We start from the raw sequence: 21,545 nt of genomic DNA, 5'->3' as shown, positions 1-21,545 counted from the left end.
TATTACAAATATAAACTAATGGATAAATGTGAACTATAAAAATTACAAGTCGACTACCATCTATGTCATCCATGCTATGCTACTCGCCTCCGAGTCCAAGGTGTTGCCCAAATCCCGATCACGTCAACAAGCTTTACTCAACCTGCACCCCATATGATCGGAAATATAATATGGATCGATACAAGACACCTCGAAAATAGGTGACAATTTTACAAACACACAAACGTCAGTTTCAATAAATAAATAAAGTATGACTCAACTCAAAGTGTGTGTGTATGCAACATGACTATAACATGAATGAAACGCTATCAAACAACAACCACTCTGGTACCGGGACACGCCCAGACGTACCCACAACAACCATGGAACCGAGACACGCCTAGACATACTGACAACCACAAATAGGTACCGGGACACGCCCAGATATACCAGGTCCGGTAGCCAACCGGATCCGCTGCGAGACGTCGTGTCTCAACCACACGAGTCCCTCCGTAACTCAAGCCATTAATGTGCACATCCCTCTTGGAGTGGAAAGCTCCAAGAGGCGACTCAAGTATAAGACGGTCTCCCAACCACTTTACGTCTCCATAACAACAAGTAATCCACCAATTCCTCCGACATACAAGACAGTACAATAAATGCAAGATACCGTACAACATGCCAGTTACTAACTCATTCAATGCAATTAACCAATATCATGTTATAATGCAATGACCATTAAAATACGACTCACATGAACATTCAAATATATTAAAACTTAGTAGGATTAACCTACCCATCTTAGCAAATCCCGCTAAACAGTAAAGCAGCCGGATACAAATATGCTCCTCCATAAAGTCGACACCTTACGAACTCGGGGCGGAGGGACGGTATCTCATAATCTCCTCTTTTTCTCTTCTCCCTTGTCTTTTATGTGTATTTTATGAGATTTTGTGAGTGGATAAGGGTGGGTGGATAAGGTTGGGTGGAGTATATAACGTGGGCGGAAGCGTCTAGCAACCGTCAACATTACTACCGTCTCGAGTTAATTATTATCGTATATTATTATTACCATTATTATTATATTATTCCGTCTCATATATAATTCGTATAAAATACAACATAATATTATTTATATAATTATTAAATACGGGGTATTACAATCTTCCCCCCTTAAAATGAACTTCGTCCCCGAAGTTCGCCCCACTCTCTCCTTTCATCAAGTCTCATCACTGATTCTCATGCACTCTCTCTCGCCTCACGTGCTTGTCTACCGTATACGTTCCTTTATAGACATCACACTCATCCCAAGGTTCTTTGTTCTATTCTCATTACTTCCTCATATTCCGTACTTTCTCTTTCCTTAATTTCCGAATTGTTACATTCACTCCCCCTAAAAGAGAACTTTGTCCCGAAGTTCAACTATCAAGCCTCACGGTGTGCTCTCACACGACCATTACTAAATTCCACAAATGACTATGATCGAGGTTCAATACTATCTCTCACTCATTGTAAATCCTTAATCAAACCTCATGTAGCTATAATTCCATTGATATAATCCACATCTATAAGCCTCCCAAAGGTCAAGTGCCAGGTCAAACCCACAGTTCCAATCTATAATCCTATAACTAACTCCCATTCATGTTGGTTATGTATACATATCGATCACGGGGTATAACTAGCTTATTATTACGTATCTATATCACATCAAATTTCATACATTCACATGTATGCACATCAATCACGAATATGCGGACTCCGTGAAAAAATCAAATAATGCAAAATACTAGTTATATGTGACTAAAAAATGATCAACATTCCCATTTTCGAACATCATGTCATGCATATATCGCGTCAAATCCACCACATGATAACACATGTGTTTCCAAATCCGTTCCCATCCATCATCAACACTGTCGCTCATACGGAAGACCATAATACTCAATCATGCAAATGACCCTTATACGACACATAATTTGCATACTTCATCTTACTTTTACTCAACCAAATAAAATCACATCGATTAACACACATCAAACAGGATTATCACATCATTTCTGTCATAATCCACTCATGTCGAATCAACAATTTCCATTTACTTGCAAAATGCCACAACATATAATCAAACGTAAACAATTCACAAAATATCACCCATGTAAGGTCAACATGCTCATCCAAACACAAGTTAACTAATATAAACCGCGAAATAGGGGTACACACCCAATATTTGGTCGAATATCAACAAAACAAGCTTAAAAGCTGGTCACTCAATCGAGTGTAGGAGGCCACTTGGTCGAGTAGGCGACCACTCGGTCGAGTGCATGGTGCACTCGGTCGAGTGTCACATGGGCAGAATGTTTTCATTCTGAACTCGGTTCCAGACTTTCCTATTTCACCACACAAATGCTCATAGACTCCGATGGTGACTCATACACTATCAAATAACTAAATTTAAACACGAACTCACGGCCTTGCGGCCATTATTATGACCCAACTAAAACATAACGTGATATAACGTGATATTCCCAAATCCGTTTCATAAGCAGTGCATCCCCCATATACTCGGTGACGGTATCACGCTACCGTCACCAGCACACGCACAGTAGTGTGAAACACCATAATCAAATTAACACTCATCGCATCTACGCAATCTCATGGACATGGTACTAATACCACCTATGACACTAACAACATTTCAACTCAACGGAATACTACAACAAACTCACGATGTATACCAAGGATGCTTTACCTGACGATTGGGAGGCAACTTTACAATAACATCTATACTACTACTCATAGGTTCGGATTCCCACACAACCACTTTCATACTTCGTGCATACACACTCAAATTAAACGGTTACACTCTATAACACGAATGATTAAATACCTCAACAAAATGATTCAATCCTCAAGCATTGCATACCACACTCCTATTCTCATGACCGCGAACACCAAACTTGGTAATACTAAGTCCACCACCATTAACCTCAATTATTCATCAACCAAAGTTTCCAAGTCACGCTCAATAACAACACCTCTTAACGTGCAACTCTAGCCTCGTTCAATATCCATAAGTTCAACCACTTAACAAATATTCCACCTAGATTACACATCACTCATTATCCACGAATTCACTATCCATAAGACATCTTACGCAAGCTAAAGTCACTTTTTTCTACTCCTAATCTCCAAAAAATCACAACTCAACTTTTCATTTTAATCTACTAAACACACCCATAACTTTGGATCACAAAATAATACTTCCCAAAATGTTGGATTACTACTTAGCATAAAAGATTCCTTTCTCAAAAGTCAATTTCCTCATTCACAATACCTACATCACCACTTATCGAATCCAATTTATCGAATCAAAATTCAGACCAAGAGCACCCTCATTCATAAAATAACTTTCTCTCTTTCACGACATCATATACCTATCTACTTACACGGCTCAAATCCACATCAAATGAACAAACTCACATCAATCCCAATAAAACGCATATTTCACATTCATAACTCTCAAAATGCAACCCCACTCATCACACATTATTAGAGCTTGCCTAATGATCCGGATGTTGTCGTCACTCATCCAATCAAACATATTTATAATACTCAACATACAACTAGTTAGCGGTAAGTCGAGGTTGATCCATGGGACGGTGTGCTTTGGGTTCTAAGTCTATCTATCTCAATTTATGCTAGTGTCACGATTGATTTGGGTTTGTAGTTGTGTTCTAGACTAATAAAAGCAATAAAGTAGAACAAGCAATAAAAGAAAAGATGTAAACAAATGGCTAAAAGTGCTAGGATATCATGGGGTCATAGGGGATTCATGGTGTTGATCATACAAACATGTTTACAATTTTATGCAAGCAATTAGTGTTGTGGAGGAACCGAGTTGGGTTATGTCTTACGGTTCATAGGAAGAGTTGGGTCCCGGAGCCGAATCGATTAGATTGTACAACACCTACAAGTCGACTTACTTTCCTCCTATTCAACTTCTATGCATGGTCTAACAAGACTCGAGTTGGTTTATGTCTTACGAGTCAAGTTGAGTAGATAAGAGATGGTAAAAATGCAAGGATTCATAGGCTTAGCATTTCATCAAACATAACATGTGCATAAAGTTGACATCACAACAAGCAAGCAATTTGATCATGAAAACATATTAGATTAAGCATGAATCAATCCCATGTTGACTTCCCTTAATTACCAACTAATCCTAGCTAAGTAACTACTCACTCATCATCATGGGAAACATGTCATTAATGGTGTCAAACATCACAACAAGTATAAACATGATAATAGAATGAAGAAATGAACAATAATGATTAAAGAGTAAAGGGATTATACCAAACTTGAGATGATTCCAAATAATAAACCAAGAATAAAAGAAGAAACTTGATGATTGATGGAAGGTTGTCAATCTCCCAATAATAACCCAATAATCTTCAATTACCCAATAATAAACTTGAATAATAAGCTTGAACAATAATTAAAGAGAGATTAATGTGTAATTTGTGGAAAGATTAAAGAGTAATCTATTCTAATCTACTCATAATCTAATCTAAAGAAGGATTTTCTACTCTAAAACAACTTGTGTTTCCCTAATAAAACTTGATCATTTGATTATTACAAATGGGGTATTTATAGTGGAAATTAGGTGGGATGCATTAGGTTAACTAAGGGCTAAACTAGTAATTACACTTTTTAAGTTGAGCAAGGAGACTCCGGGATCTCTTGAAGGAAGGGCTTCTTTCTTTTTAGCTTGGAGAAGACGAAACTATGCTGTGAAGAAATCCGTGCGTATTGGAGTCGGGACGGGCGGAATCTGGCAAAGGAATCCGAGCGGATTCAGGAGAATCCGGGCGGATTCTGGTGGGGCAATCCGAGCGGATTGTAGGGAATCCGGGCGGATTGTCTTCCAGCGGAATTTCTTGTTTTTCCCAGCCACAAGACGGGCGGATTGTAGAGAAGACGGGCGTCTTGGGGAAGACGGGCGGATTCTGCGAAGACGGGCGGATTCTGAACAGCTTCTTTGTTTGACCTCGGATTGTAAAACGAACGTCATTTTCTCATCCGGACTCCTATTGGAGTGATTCAAAAGCCTAGATCGCTTGATTTTTCGACGCCGTTCCATCTAACATATTTTCAGAGCCAAAGGAGCAACTCTTGGTTTGCGTTCCGAGCCATTTTCTTCATGAAGTGCTTCCTTGCTTTTCCTCCTTGCTTTAAACCTTATGACCCTTCTATATAATCTTTATTCTTACGTCATTGGTCATCATTCTTGCCTCCTCGTCATACTAGTCCATCTAATATCATCAATAAGCTTCCAAATATGCACGAAAGACGGGAATTTCCGCCTTATTATCTCCTTTTCTACAAAACATATGAAATGTGATAGAAAAGCAAATAGGAAGGTTTTGACGGATAAAATGGCCATAGAATGTTATAATAGTATGCAAAATAGGCTCAATTAGGGGACTAAATGTGCGCAAATAATGGTCACATCAAATATCCCCAAACCGAACCTTTACTCGTCCCGAGTAAAGAGGTGACTAAAACTAGACCTTTATTTAAACTATCCTACTAATATAGCCGATATGAGACAATTAGCGGGTCTCACTCCGCCCCTTCAACTCACAACAAGACAACCATGAGGTAGGATGCCTTCTTGCAAGGCAAGGTGGGTCTTGCCAAAATGGCGACACATCCAAACATTAAGCACACAAAAACACATAATGGATGCATCTACAAAAAGAATAGCCACTTTCCTCATCTAAGTGGCGGAAATTATCTATAAGGGAAGCAATTCAAGGGTACACAATCCTTCATAGATGCAATTTGTTCAAACTACTAAGCCTAGAAGGATACCAATAAATCACCTCCAAGTTGTGTCAAGCTAGGGTACCTTTGTCCTCAATCGTTAAATGCTTTTGTCAAGAGTAGACTCCCTATGGTGTTAGAAACACTGGAGGATCGCGGAATTCCCCCTCTTGCCTAGACAAGAAGAAGGGTCGTCCCCTCTCTACCATGCACAAAAATGGATACGAATGATAAAGGGATCAATAGATATTTGAGTTTCACTTTTGGGAGTTTGCTTTTGTTTTTGTTTTTCCCCCCAATTTCTTGTGGCATTTGACATTTGAGAACACTTTCTTTGCCATTTCTTTTTGATTTTTGGCATTTCAATACTTGACAACTTTCAAATTTTTCCATTTTCTTTTGAACATTTTCAAAGTCACCCCATATGTAGGGAGGGTGCCTTATTTTTGAAGCTTTAGGAGTCTATTTTTGCTCCTCTTTTCATTTGATGCATTTTTGCAAACTTTCTTTCACTTTTCATTTCATTGAACTCAAATTGATTTCTTTTTGTGCCCATTCCCTTTGATGACAAAAATGTATGGTAGAACATGGATGATGGATGTATGGGTGCATGGTTTCAAGGGTCACCTTGGAATAAACGGTAGCCAAGGAGTTATCACACCACAAGGTACTCTTGACTCTGCCTTAAACCATGGGTCAAAGGATACTAGCATGACACATCCTAGGGTGTTTTACAAGCATTCTAACAAGCAAAGTCTTAAGAAGAAAAAGCATCTACTAGGGCCTATATACACTAGTCAAGCTTCCCAAGTAGACGGTTTCGCAAAATTTTTCTAACATGCAAACTACATGCCATGATGCAACTAGCATATAAACATCCTAATGCAAATGACTCTACCAACTAATATGTCATATAAACTAAATGCAATCCTAAGTTCACATTGTTTTTACCGCATCAATCAAAATAAAGCCACATAGTCATTAACATAAAGAGGAAAAAGGAGATTGGAAAGATCATACCATGCGGTCTTCAATATCCTCATGTCTCGGATGTGGCGTAGTCAATCAATGTGAACAAGGATAAAACAAACACAATATATACAAGACTACACTACAAAGGAAATGAACTTGTTTTTGGATTTTTAAATTTTTCAAATTTTTATGGTTTTTGTTTTTATGAAAATAAAAGACATATTTTTGGGATTTTTCGAAATTTTTCAATTTTTATGCATTTTTGGAATATAAATTCCCATCCCCCACTTTATTTTGGACATTGTCCTCAATGTACATGTAGGAGTAGGAATGAAAAAGAAATACATGTTTTTGGATTTTTGATTTTTTTTGAAATAAAGTACAAATGCAATATGATATGAATGAATGCATGCTCTAACTAAATGCAATTCTATATGAGATATATAACAAATGAGTACAATTTAAATTATACTATATGATGCATGATTTCTAGTAAACTATGGTCACTTATGATCAAACCTCCCCAAACCGATTAAAACACTATTTCTAGTGTAGAAAAGAAATAGGTTTGGTCATTAGTAACTATGCATGAATTCTAATCTATATGCAACTATTTACATGAATCATGTGAGATATATTACAATGCAAACTATACTATTTGAACTTAACTAATGCAAATGCAATATGAAATATAATACAAATGCAAGCTAAATGTATATGTATATAACCAAATGCAAGTGTAAATGTAATGCAAAGTTAAAGGAAAGGATATCTTACAAATGGTGGTTTAAGGGAGGACTCCACCAAACTCATTCCTTGTTGCCATGATTATTGATGTTGTCCATGTTGCTTAATGCTCTCAACAACCGGTCAAAGGCTTTTGAATGGGCTTCATGTAAGCATAAATAGGAGATTGGTGATGTCAAAACATAGTTTACCCATCTTGGCTTGGAATAGAACTTGCCAAATACTCTCCCATTTGTTTTGCCCTTGGCACTTGGCTTCTTACAATGCTTCAAACCAACAAGCCCATTATTCTTGTCAATACAAGGTATGAAGTATTGCCCATATTCATCCGGAGGCTTCCATTCTTTACCATCTCTTTCAAATTCTATGATGATAGAGCATTGATTCATCAATCCTTCAATCGTAGAAGGAGAGTTCTCATTTCTTTGATGAGGGGATAGTTGAAGGATAAGATGTGGAGGAGTCAACTTCTCACCATTGAGGTCATTCATGCTTTCATTATCTTCACTTTCTTCTTGACCCTCCTTAGAACTTGAACCATTTCCAAAGAAGAGAGCTTCAATTTCTTCCAAACTATGATCAAAGATGCCAACATCATAGTTTTCCTCTTGGCCTCTCAATTGTCCAAAGATAGCAAGTTCAAATTCATCAACCTCTTCTTTCCAAGTTTTACCTTCACTCCCATAAGTGCCAAGGGAGCACACTTCCTCTACATAGGTCATAGAGGGAAATTGTGGTGGGAGGTCTTCCTCATCATCATCATCATAGGTATCCCAAATTGGAGAAGCAAGGCTAGTGTGTGAGCTAGATTCATTAGATAATTTAGACAAAGTGCTTGTCTCATAATTGGCCTTCAACTCGCATTCATCATTGCTCTCCACCCCAACTTCATCATGCTTCAATTCATCATCCACTCTTGGTCCATAATCAATCAAGCACTCCCCTTCCTCAAAAGTAACATCTTCATATTCACATCTATCATGAATGTTTGTAAAGTTGGGTACAAGTTGGAATATGGGGTGTTCAATACTTATGAATTTAGGAGGTGGTGGGGGATTCACAAGAGTAGCTTCATAATGCCATCCAAATTCTTCTTCACCCTCATTATTTTCCCCTTCTTCTTCATTTAGCATTTGGGTGGCTTCCATTTGGGCAATTTGATTTGCCAACTTCTCGCCATTAGTAACAATGTTTTTGAGAACATTGTCCCTAGCTTGGCTCTCTTCTAGCATTTTCATGAAGAGATTTTGTTGGCACCTTACCATTTGGAGAACCACACTTTGCATGTCAAGATTATGCTCATTCTCTTGTTGTGGGCACATGGGAATTTGGTGGTATGGGTGTTCATTGTAGGATGACATTTGGCATTGATTGTAAAGTGGGTTTTGGGAGGGTGGTTGTTGTGGATGTAGGATGTGGGGGCTTTGGTAAGAAAAGTTGGGGTAGTGGTTAGGACTTTCATTGTATGAGTTGTAAGGTAGGTTTGTTTCAACTTGCTCCAAAAACTCCCCATACCCATGGTAGTCATACTCAAAAGATTCACCACCTACTCCACGTGCCAAGCCTTCGGTCATCATCATAACTAGGACAAAGATATAACTACAAACAAGGAAACTACAAGAAAACGGTAAAAACAACCTTGAGGAACAAGTTCCTCAAGGTGAAAACAAAATCAAAATAGACAAACAAGTAAGAACTTAATCACATAGCACCATCCCCGGCAACGGCGCCATTTTGATCCGGATGTTGTCGTCACTCATCCAATCAAACACATTTATAATACTCAACATACAACTAGTTAGCGGTAAGTCGAGGTCGATCCATGGGACGGTGTGCTTTGGGTTCTAAGTCTATCTATCTCAATTTATGCTAGTGTCACGATTGATTTGGGTTTGTAGTTGTGTTCTAGACTAATAAAAGCAATAAAGTAGAACAAGCAATAAAAGAAAAGATGTAAACAAATGGCTAAAAGTGCTAGGATATCATGGGGTCATAGGGGATTCATGGTGTTGATCATACAAACATGTTTACAATTATATGCAAGCAATTAGTGTTGTGGAGGAACCGAGTTGGGTTATGTCTTACGGTTCATAGGAAGAGTTGGGTCCCGGAGCCGAATCGATTAGATTGTACAACACCTACAAGTCGACTTACTTTCCTCCTATTCAACTTCTATGCATGGTCTAACAAGACTCGAGTTGGTTTATGTCTTACGAGTCAAGTTGAGTAGATAAGAGATGGTAAAAATGCAAGGATTCATAGGCTTAGCATTTCATCAAACATAACATGTGCATAAAGTTGACATCACAACAAGCAAGCAATTTGATCATGAAAACATATTAGATTAAGCATGAATCAATCCCATGTTGACTTCCCTTAATTACCCACTAATCCTAGCTAAGTAACTACTCACTCATCATCATGGGAAACATGTCATTAATGGTGTCAAACATCACAACAAGTATAAACATGATAATAGAATGAAGAAATGAACAATAAAGATTAAAGAGTAAAGGGATTATACCAAACTTGAGATGATTCCAAATAATAAACCAAGAATAAAAGAAGAAACTTGATGATTGATGGAAGGTTGTCAATCTCCCAATAATAACCCAATAATCTTCAATTACCCAATAATAAACTTGAATAATAAGCTTGAACAATAATTAAAGAGAGATTAATGTGTAATTTGTGGAAAGATTAAAGAGTAATCTATTCTAATCTACTCCTAATCTAATCTAAAGAAGGATTTTCTACTCTAAAACAACTTGTGTTTCCCTAATAAAACTTGATCATTTGATTATTACAAATGGGGTATTTATAGTGGAAATTAGGTGGGATGCATTAGGTTAACTAAGGGCTAAACTAGTAATTACACTTTTTAAGTTGAGCAAGGAGACTCCGGGATCTCTTGAAGGAAGGGCTTCTTTCTTTTTAGCTTGGAGAAGACGAAACTATGCTGTGAAGAAATCCGTGCGTATTGGAGTCGGGACGGGCGGAATCTGGCAAAGGAATCCGAGCGGATTCAGGAGAATCCGGGCGGATTCTGGTGGGGCAATCCGAGCGGATTGTAGGGAATCCGGGCGGATTGTCTTCCAGCGGAATTTCTTGTTTTTCCCAGCCACAAGACGGGCGGATTGTAGAGAAGACGGGCGTCTTGGGGGAAGACGGGCGGATTCCTGCGAAGACGGGCGGATTCCTGAACAGCTTCTTTGTTTGACCTCGGATTGTAAAACGAACGTCATTTTCTCATCCGGACTCCTATTGGAGTGATTCAAAAGCCTAGATCGCTTGATTTTTCGACGCCGTTCCATCTAACATATTTTCAGAGCCAAAGGAGCAACTCTTGGTTTGCGTTCCGAGCCATTTTCTTCATGAAGTGCTTCCTTGCTTTTCCTCCTTGCTTTAAACCTATGACCCTTCTATATAATCTTTATTCTTACGTCATTGGTCATCATTCTTGCCTCCTCGTCATACTAGTCCATCTAATATCATCAATAAGCTTCCAAATATGCACGAAAGACGGGAATTTCCGCCTTATTATCTCCTTTTCTACAAAACATATGAAATGTGATAGAAAAGCAAATAGGAAGGTTTTGACGGATAAAATGGCCATAGAATGTTATAATAGTATGCAAAATAGGCTCAATTAGGGGACTAAATGTGCGCAAATAATGGTCACATCACCTAATTACCCTAACAAGCCCGCTGATTCACTCTCTTTTCATCTCTTCTCAATCACAATTACGGCTGCCTACACGTCTTCACTCATCAAAACTATACAATCCACAAGGTAAATCAAGCAAAATAGCACATTATTAACAAGGATCATAACACCACAAAACAAGGAAACCATACTTTTAAGTACAAAATTTAAAAGTTAATCATGTATACCACGATGCAAATTTTAAGGCAAGATTTTTGATTTAAAATAACACATGACATTATTAACAAAATTTAAATCTTATTAATCAACTAAATCAAGAAAACTCTGGAAAAAAATTCAAAATTTGGGACATGCTTAACATTATTAAATAGCATTTGAATCTTTATTACAACATTAGATAAGAATGAAGTATGAAAATCAAGATTATGTCATTTTTCGATACAACTAACATACATGTCAAAACTTGAGGCAATTTATAAGGCAAAAATTCCTAAGTTAATGTAACATAATATAACATTCAACGAGGGCTAAGTACCAAGAAACGATTGGATCATGTTTTGGGTGCAAAATCATAAATTGTTCATTTTAAAATGAAATTTTAAAAGATTTTAGGCACCTTCTTAAGATGGAATTTTGATTCACGATCATACATGTCGTTACCAACAAAGAAAAATCGAAACTTAAGCGCGAGAAGATTCTTGAGCCCTAGTTAGTCAACTAAACTAAGTTTTTAAACACGGAAATCAAAACTTACGCTTGAACATTAAGGTTTCAAAATTTTTGGAACAAAATTTTCAAGACAAGATTTCAAACATATAACAAGAGTAAGAAATAACAACCAAACTTTAGTCCTTGTTAAAAAAATCAACCATGCAATAAACACCAAATCAATTATTGATTCGAGAACATATATTTTCGAGTTCATAAAACAAATTGGGGAAAAATTCACCATGAAAATTTTACACTTGACATCATAAATGATGTAAAAAGGTGATTAATGTCATGAATTAAACAAAACATGGATTAATTGACAAAATTTAAAGGGAATAGTGTGGGTTTAAACGAAATCAAATTGGGACAAGTTAAGAGCAATGAGAAAATCACTCACATTGTTTAATTAGCAAGAATTAAGAGAATAAAGTGGAGTAGAAAGCTTAAGTCCAAGCAACAATCATTAACAATGGAGTTTTAGAAACATTTAAAGAGATTTTTGTATTTTTGTTATGAGAAATGATGAACAAATGCAAGAAATAAGGTAATAAAACAAATCTTGTGAATTTCACAACCCAGAAAATGGCACTCGGTCGAGTGCTGAGTCCACTCGGTCGAGTGATAGTCCACTCGGCCGAGCGCCTTCTCCACTCGGTCGAGTAACTCACTTCCAGAAATTTTCAAGTTTCTGGAAATTGGTCCACTCGGTATAGTGGTATGGTTCACTCGGTCGAGTGAGTGACTGGTACTCGGTCGAGTACTAGCTCGCACTCGGCTGGGTGCCTCTCTATGGTTTGCAATTTTTGACTAAGGATTACTTCTTATACTAGCGACTACTTTACTAACAAATATAACCAATCACACTCTAACTATGGCATTAGTGAAATTCAAACATATATGCGATATTAACATGTCAAATGACGGGGCTAGTGCCCCTCACATACTAACTCGTAATAACCATTTTCAAAACCTGTTATACACATTACTCTTTTATCCAATTTTCACATATTAGCATATACTAAAGGAATAACCACATCATGTAAGAATCCTATCAACTATGCAAATTACGGCTTCAAAACGCATCACACTCAAACACACAACACTCATACAAATGAATGCATTTCACATAAAAAAAAAAAAAGAATTTCCCTACTCGTATCGCATATATCTTACTAAAGTAAACATTCAAATTCCATCATTTCCACTATCACATGTTATCATTCACCACACCTCTATATCATGCAAGATGTTCAATGAAACAATAACACAAGTATTATCATGAAACATTTCAATTCACGTTTCCAGACTCATAACCACCCACGTAGTGACCAACCGAAACAACAGGATCTAGGTTTGAAATGAGGGATTCTTCTCACCCAAAACCGACCTCCTATTGTTCTCATGTGGGTTCATTTTATTAGACACGCCTATGTTCATTTTAGTTTATTGGTTTAGGTTCCAAAATCGTCGCTCTGATACCACTTTGTAAAACCCCCTTCTTACTCGGCCAAGGTAATTGGGAGATGTTACGTCTCAGTTTCCCGAGGCAGTGAAATCGGAATTACAATTGAGAAACTTCTTTAAATAAATAACAAGTTTAGTTATTACAAACAAAAACTAATGAATAAATGTGAACTATACAAATTACAAGTCGACTACCATCTATGTCATCTATGCTATGCTACTCGACTCCGAGTCCAAGGTGCGGTCCAAATCCCCATTACGCCAACAAGCAAACATGTACTCAACCTGCTCCCCATATAATTGGAAATATCATATGGATCGATACAGGCGACCCCGGAAATAAGTGACAATTACACAGACACACAAACGTCAGTTTCAATAAATAAATAAAGTGTGACTCAACTCAAAGTGTGTGAGTATGCAACATGACTATAACATGAATGAAACACTATCAAACAACAACCACTCCGGTACTGGGACACGCCCAAACGTACCCACAACCACCACGGTACCGGGACATGCCCAGACATACCGACAATCACAAATAGGTATCGGGACACGCCCAGACATAGAGGGCCCAGAAGCCAACCGGATCCCCTGCCAGACGTCGTGTCTTAACCACACGAGTCCCTTTGTAACTCAAGCCATTAATGTGCACATCCCTCTTGGAGTGAGAAGCTCCAAGAGATGACTCAAGCGTAAGACGGTCACCCAGCCGCCTTACGTCTCCATAACAACAAGTAATCCACCAATTCCTCCGACATAAAAGACATTATAATAAATGCAAGATAACGTACAACATGCCAGTTACCAACTTATTCAATGCAATTAACCAATATCATGTTATAATGCAATGACCATTAAAATACGACCCATATGACCATTTAAATATATTAAAACTGAGTAGGATTAACCTACCTTTTATGAAATCCCGCTAAACAGTGAAGCAACCGGATACAAATATGCTCCTCCATAAAGTCGGGACCTTACAAACTCGGAGCGGAGGGACGGGATCTTATAATATCCTCTTTCTATCTTCTCCCTTATCTTTTATGTGGATTTTATGAGATTTTGTGAGTGTATAAGGGTGGGTGGATAAAGTTGGGTGGAGTATATAAGGTAGGTGGAAGTTTCTAGCAACCGTCACAATTACTATTGTCTCGTGTTAATTATTATCGTATATTATTATTACCATTATTATTATTATTATCATTATTATATTATTATTCCGTCTCATACATAATTCGTATAAAATACAACATAATATTATTTATATAATTATACAATACGGGGTATTACACTTAGCTTTGGGTTTCTGATCTGCATCATTATCAAGAGTTAATTTGCGTGTCATATGAGATCCCATTAAAGCTTCATAGGTGAGAGTGGTCAAATCCCTGGCCTCTTCAATGGTTGTGACCTTTTGTCGCCATTTCTTGGTAAGACTTCTTAAGATTTTACGGACAATGTCCCCAATTTCAATTTGTCGACCAAGATTTGAAAGTTCATAAATTATGTTTGAAAAAAGGGAAGACATGCTATTTATTGACTCATCATCTTATATCTTAAAGGACTCGTATTGTTGCTTTAAGAGATCAATACGTTGTTTCTTTACTTGCACAATTCCCTCATGGGCTAGTTCTACACTATCCCAGATTTGTTTGGCCGTTTTACATCCTGCAATACGACTTGTTTCTGATTCGCCAATTCCGGATTGCAGGAGTGATATGGCCCTAGAGTTCTTCTCCGCTTTTTTATAATCATCAGATGTGTAGTCCTTGGGTGCTTTTTCACTAGACACGCTATTAGCATCGGTGGTAGTGATAGCGAGGGGACCATTTTCGATGGTTACCCAACATTCATAATCTGTTCCTTGTATAAAATGCATCATACGAGTTTTCCACCAGCCATAGTCCGTGCCATCAAAGACAGGACATTTGATAGATTTAGAATTCATTGAAAAAGAAAAGACAAACAGATAAACTCAAAAGGATCAAACTCTTTGCGGCAAGGAATCAAGAGCACGAGGCTCTTATACCAATTATTAAGTTTATCAATCTGGTACTTAAGAGGGGGAGGGGGTGAATTAAGTATTTAAACTTTAAAGTGAAAAGAGCGTTCTCGTTCGATACTGCAAAAGTACACAGACGAATTGAATAGTCTCAGTGACTGTTCAAACAATAACAATATTGCTGTACTATTTTGGTCGTATGCGTGAAACAAGAACTATGAAAATAAACGAGAAATAGAACAAATAAAGAGAAAAGGCGCGAGACAGAAGATTTTTAACGTGGTTCGACCTACTCTCTAAAGGTCTACGTCCACCCTGTCTCTTATTAATATTTTCTTTATAACCAAACCCGATTACAAAGAAAACCCCCACGATCAACCCCGATCGTGCGACACGGGTACAACTCCGTACCCCCAAAAACACTTTTTTCACCAAAAGAAAATTACAAAACAATATGCCTCCTTATGTGGTTCTTGTAATGGAACGATGGAGCACAATCATTAGGAGACGAATGATTATGAGCAACTCGAAACAATGGTTCAAAACACAGCTCAAAAGAACTTGCAAAATATTTTTCCAAAAGACGATTTGAAAATGAAACTCCAAATTTTGCTCGTTAAAATTTTCGCTCAAGTGTGTGTACTATTTTCTGAATATTGACAACCTTTTATAAAGATCAAGATGGTTTTTAAAATCTCACAAAATATGGTAAAAGAATATTTAAAAGATACATGATCTTTATCCAAAGAAATTATCTTTTACTTATTCATATCATAAATAATCTCTTAATATTTTATTTAGAAAAAGAATCTTTATCCAACTGAAAAAGGAAGACTATTATACTAGAATATCTCGTCTAGAATAATATCCTTTAAGAAAAAACTTCTCTAATCACGAAAATAATTTATAAAACAATTTCACGCGTTTTTGCAAACAGCTCTGGACTGAACAGCCCCCGAGACTATTCAAAACATATATTTCGAGTTTTGCTCAAAATCCTCGTGTTTACATTAGCTATACTCGAGGACTATAACCTTGGATAATCTTCAAGTTTCTCCCAAGATCAATTCCAGTCCTTGTAAACCTGTGTATATCATATCTAGCTCACAAGCATTAGTCAAGAGAGAAAAAAAATGATTAAGGATTTGTCATCATCAATATATATGGTTCAACAACACTTCTTGAGCGAAGCTTTGCATTGTCATTTTAAAAACATGGCTACAATCATGAAACAACACAAAGATAGTGAGAACGACCTTGAGGAATTGACTTTCTGAAGGTAAAGAAAGACACATAAGTACGTTTGCTTTAACTCGGTAGACACGAGGCGGAACTGGATTGGTGGATTGAAATTTTCGAAAATAGAAATTTTTAAAAAGATTCATTTGTTTTATGGAAGGTCTCCGAAGAGTAGGTATCTTCAAAGAGTCGGTCAGTTGAAAAGGGTTGTCTTATGTTTGTTTACAAAAGGCGGTTTAAGTTAGAGTTGCGGCGTCTTTGAAAACGATGTGTTGTTTCCGAAGACGGCTTTTGAAATTCCAAATCGTGCATTTTGAAAATTGAGATTTGAAATGGTTTGAAATTGTCGTAGTCTCGAGAACGGTGTGTTGTCCTCGGGATTTGAAAAGCCTCGAAAAAGGTGTGTCATTTTCAGGTTTTGAATGGGCCATTATGTCGGCGCGAAACTGTGTATATGGGCCACATACCGGTCTGTGGGCAAGAGCCACCTACCGATCTGTAGACATAGGCCACATGCACGCCAAGCCAAACTGTGGACATGTAGCGGTCTTTTGAAAGCCACGCTCGGCGGCGTAAAAATGCTTTCGACCGGATCGTTTTAGATCGGTCGGTTTCGTGTCGGTAAAGGTCTCAAAACGATGCAGAGATGTTCGGAGTCGCCACCAAGGAATTATGGGATGCCTGAAAACCGTTCGAATCCACTTTATATCTAGTTTAATCAAGGAAAAAAGCAGTGCTTGCCATAGGTTATAAAGATAAGGACTCGTCCCCCTTTAGCATCATATCGCTAGAATGACTCTAGTACGCCCTGGATAAGGCCATCCACTATCCAAAGGTTCTGAGTAAGGGGTGAGGGTACGTATTGGGAAGCACTTTAATCGAACACCCAATCCCGCCCGCGTTAGCGGCCTCTACTGATCGATTGTGGTTGTTTAAGTGCAAAAGTTGATAAAACGGTTTAAATGCATGAATGCGCATCCAAAAGTTTAACCTAACATGTGAGAATTTGCTAAGTCGGTTTGTTTATCCAAATATCAAGAAAATGATGTCGAGTTTGATTTAGGGTTTATTTGCATGTGAAAACGAGAATTAAACATCCATTTACAAAATTCGGGTTATGATGCTTAACACGATCCATTTATTTGAATAAAGTGCGTTTAAAGGATAAAGTGTAAAATATAAACTCGTCAATCTGATCCGTCATGTATTCGGATTAACCGTAATTGGGATCAACCTAGACAAGTACCAAAACGAGACAGAACAGTGCCAGGCAGCCCCATTAGGGCGCGAGCCTATTGACAAGGGAAAGGGCTCTGCCCAGGTTTTAAAAGGTGAAAATAGGCAGACTCTTGGGGCGCAAGCCATGGGGCGAGCCAAGAGGTGCCTCCTGGTTGTTAAAAAAAGGGTAGTTTAAAACCGTATTTGTGTTTAAATGATTTGCAAGTATGATTTGCATGACTCGGAATAATTACTATTATATTAGTAATATTCGTTGTCGGATTTACAAGTTTAAAAAGCATAGTTTACAAATAAAAATGTAAAATATGTGTGCTTAACCATTTTATCACCGTACTCGAATTAAATCGACATGGTATTTATTTTAACCAAGGGTGACATGCAATATGGCCAAGATAAAGATGAAAATAAAATGAAATAAAAGTGAGAGGAAAATGTTTGATTTGAACTCAATATGTTAAGTTTATTTATTTGTAATTCGTCAAGTTTGTCATCGTACTCGGATTAAACCCACATGGTATAAAAAACCAAGGATGATTATGAATTATGACTAATATGTTTGCAAATGTAAATAAATGGGAAAAATGGTAAAGAAAAGAAAAGGATGTTAAAATACCCATTAATGTAATTAACCAAATAATGTCACCGAGTCATGGATAAAATCGTCATGGTATGAGGAACCACGGATGATTTTTGTAATGGTCAAAATATTTGTCATAAAAATGAATTAAAATGGTAAAAACCGTAAAAGGAAAGAAAGAAAATAAAAGAAAGTGTTGAAGGAAAGACGAACTCAAACACAATTAAGTCTGACCCAAAAAGCCATAAGAGGCACGAGTCTCTTTGCATGGCAAAGAGCTTCTGTCTCAGGCCAAAGCCCGGTTTTGGCTCGTCTAACCTATATTTGAATCGTGTTATGCATTGTTCATGTTTATAAAGTAATAAAAACAGTAGAGAGATGAAATAAGTGAGTTGTTTACACCCTCAAACTTACGTGTATTGATGTTTGCGAGGTAGACAACTTTAGAGACGGTTTTCTCGTTGTGACTACTCGCAATCAAAGAAGTTTAAAAGAGTGCCTTAAAAAAGGATTTAGTTTTAAAAATATGTTGAAAACATGTGGTTGAAAAACATGTTGATTAATGTTGAGTTGGTTGAATGGGTCGGTCGAATGCACGGCGACGGTACCAAACAAAATGTGTAAGGCTTGTGCTTTCGATCAGTAGGTCGAAAGCACGTGTCGATTTTTTGACTTAGGAAGTCGAGTTTAGAAGTTTAAGGGAGAGGTGAAGGGGTGGACGCTCGCGTGAAGATTGTGTTGGAATATGTGTCCTCCGACAATAATGCGATCACAACTGTTGATCATGATGATCACATGTTTAAGTCTCATTTTAAAAGAATACAATTGGGAAGTATTTTTACTGTCAACTGGTCCACACATATCGGTAATGATTGGCTGACTAGAGTTTGACATTACTGTCGTGCGACGGTGGTGATCAGTTGATCCCCTAGGTCATACCTAAAGGATATTACTCTTAATTGATCATTTAATTGATCGTATAACGTTACGAATTAATTAAATTACTTGAAAATTGACGGACGATTTTGGAAGTAAAATTTACGTATCTCATTGTAATCTGATTAAATAAGATACGGACTAAGTAATCGAATTGTTTCATTACTCAGATGAAATTATTGTTTAAGGAAACAATTGAAATTGAATGAATTATTATAAATACAAGTTATTGTGATTTATAATTGGTAAAATATTTTGGTACAAGTAATTATGAATTACTAGGTCGATTTTTGTATATGACGTATTTTCATTAATACGTTGATTTTTAATATGTTAAAAATACATAATAAATTTATGTGACATGTAACATGTGACATATGACAAATTGACATTTTGACAAAGATAAAATGGAGTCCATTTTATCCTCTTGACCGAAATATTGGAGAGGATTAGGAAAATATTAGGTTAATTGTATTAGTGGTAAACCTAATCATGTTTACCTAATACTAGACTTGCATGCCTACTTGTTCTTGTGAAGGCAAACATGAGCATGCATTGGCTCCCTTGTTCCTCCTCTCCCACCCGGTTTTGGGAAGAAAACCATTTTGGTTTTTCTTCTTATTTTTGCCTAATATTCACTAGGATACTCACTTGTGATTATTCATTCATTCATCCATCTAAAAACAAGAGTTTTAGAAAGATAAAAATTTTCTCTATTCTTCCTCTCTCTCAACCGGTTTTGATAGAGAAATCAAATAATTTTTGGGTCAATTTTTATACAAAATTAGTATTATTCTAGTAATAATAATATTAGTTTTATTAAGAGTATATCTTGGGTATAATTCCTTGGGAGGGATTCTCATCTTGAATCCTTGTTCGTCCATTAAGGAAAGCTCAAGAACAAGAGAGTAGGAGAACTCACAAGAGAGTAGAAGAACTCTCTTGTGCCCTTTGATCCGAAAACCATATGTAAGGATGATTAATTCTTCTTTATTTTGTTTATTGTTTGCATGCATAAGATCACTATTTAATTTTATGAGTAAATTAACAAAAACATATATGAATATGTTAGTATATAGATCTTCTTTTCCTTCAATAGAGTAAATTAACAAAAACATATATGAGTATGTCAGTATATAGATCTTCTTTTCCTTCAATCGGTATCAAGAGCCTTGGTTGTTTGCATGCAAATCGGTTAAAAGTTTTTCCGAGTTATACGATTAACATATAAAACTTGTTTAATTTGTGTTATTATGATATATCACGAAAATCATCATGCATGTTAAAGTTTCTGGTCCTAAAATGTTTTTAGGATATTTTGGTTAATTTATGGATTTTTATTGTTCATTTTATATTATAATGGCATTAAAATATGTTGTCACATATATTATTTTGAGATGACCTGTCAATTTTCATAATTTTTGGACTTCTTATGCTCGAAAAATGGATTTTTCATCATTAAAATCGGATTTAGATGTAAAATAGGTTAATATGAGATAAATTTCGAATCTGGTCATATAAATTTAGTATATTGTCACATGAAATTTTACAAGATGTGTGTAAAATAATAGGCTATATTGAAGTCTTTATGCATGATTTATGATTTTTTGAAGAAAAATAGCATAAATAGTGACCTAATTAGTGAAATATTAATAAAACATACTCCATGACTAAGGAAAAACGTCACATGTTGCATTTTATTCTCTTTTTCAGATCTAAAATTGAAAAGTTGATGAATATAATTTTTCTCATGTTTTTATGATTATTTTGTTAAAACCGATAAACCGCAACATTGTTTTTCCGGATAAATTTCGAAATTTTTAACCTAAATTTTTGAACATTATGAGTGTCATGGTATTTTTCCAGAATGTTCATGAGTTTAAATTTCAAATTTTGAATTTATTTGAAATTTTGTGATTTATTTGATGTTTATAGCTTTTTTATTGTAATTGTAGGTCCATTAATGAACAAATTATAGAAATATGAGTTAATTATGGTCAAATAATTAGTGAAGACTAAATTTTGAGTCCTAAGAGGTTAGGGTAATTAACTTATGCATAAATATGAATTTATGTAATTTTTGTGATTATAAAACGTTGAATCACGCAAATCCGTAAAAACCGTGTAATATACGATATTGGCTCCTTAAAGGCGATTTAGCATAAAATTGGGCATGT

At 36.4% G+C, this 21,545-nt stretch overlaps 1 protein-coding gene across 1 annotated transcript; it reads right to left on the bottom strand.

Annotated features, from left to right (window-relative positions):
* Nucleotides 1–14,924: 14,924 nt before the first annotated feature.
* On the bottom strand, nucleotides 14,925–15,323 carry LOC141618820 (uncharacterized). Its single transcript, XM_074435890.1, has one exon. It carries the CDS (start codon nucleotides 15,321–15,323, stop codon nucleotides 14,925–14,927), a length of 399 nt encoding a protein of 132 aa, XP_074291991.1.
* Between the last annotated feature and the right edge of the window lie 6,222 nt (nucleotides 15,324–21,545).

Source organism: Silene latifolia, chromosome X (assembly GCF_048544455.1).
Source record: "Silene latifolia isolate original U9 population chromosome X, ASM4854445v1, whole genome shotgun sequence".
NCBI classification, from domain to species: Eukaryota; Viridiplantae; Streptophyta; class Magnoliopsida; order Caryophyllales; family Caryophyllaceae; genus Silene; species Silene latifolia.
The sequence above is the reverse complement of the archived record's forward strand: the minus strand, read 5'-3'. Positions and strand labels throughout refer to the sequence as shown.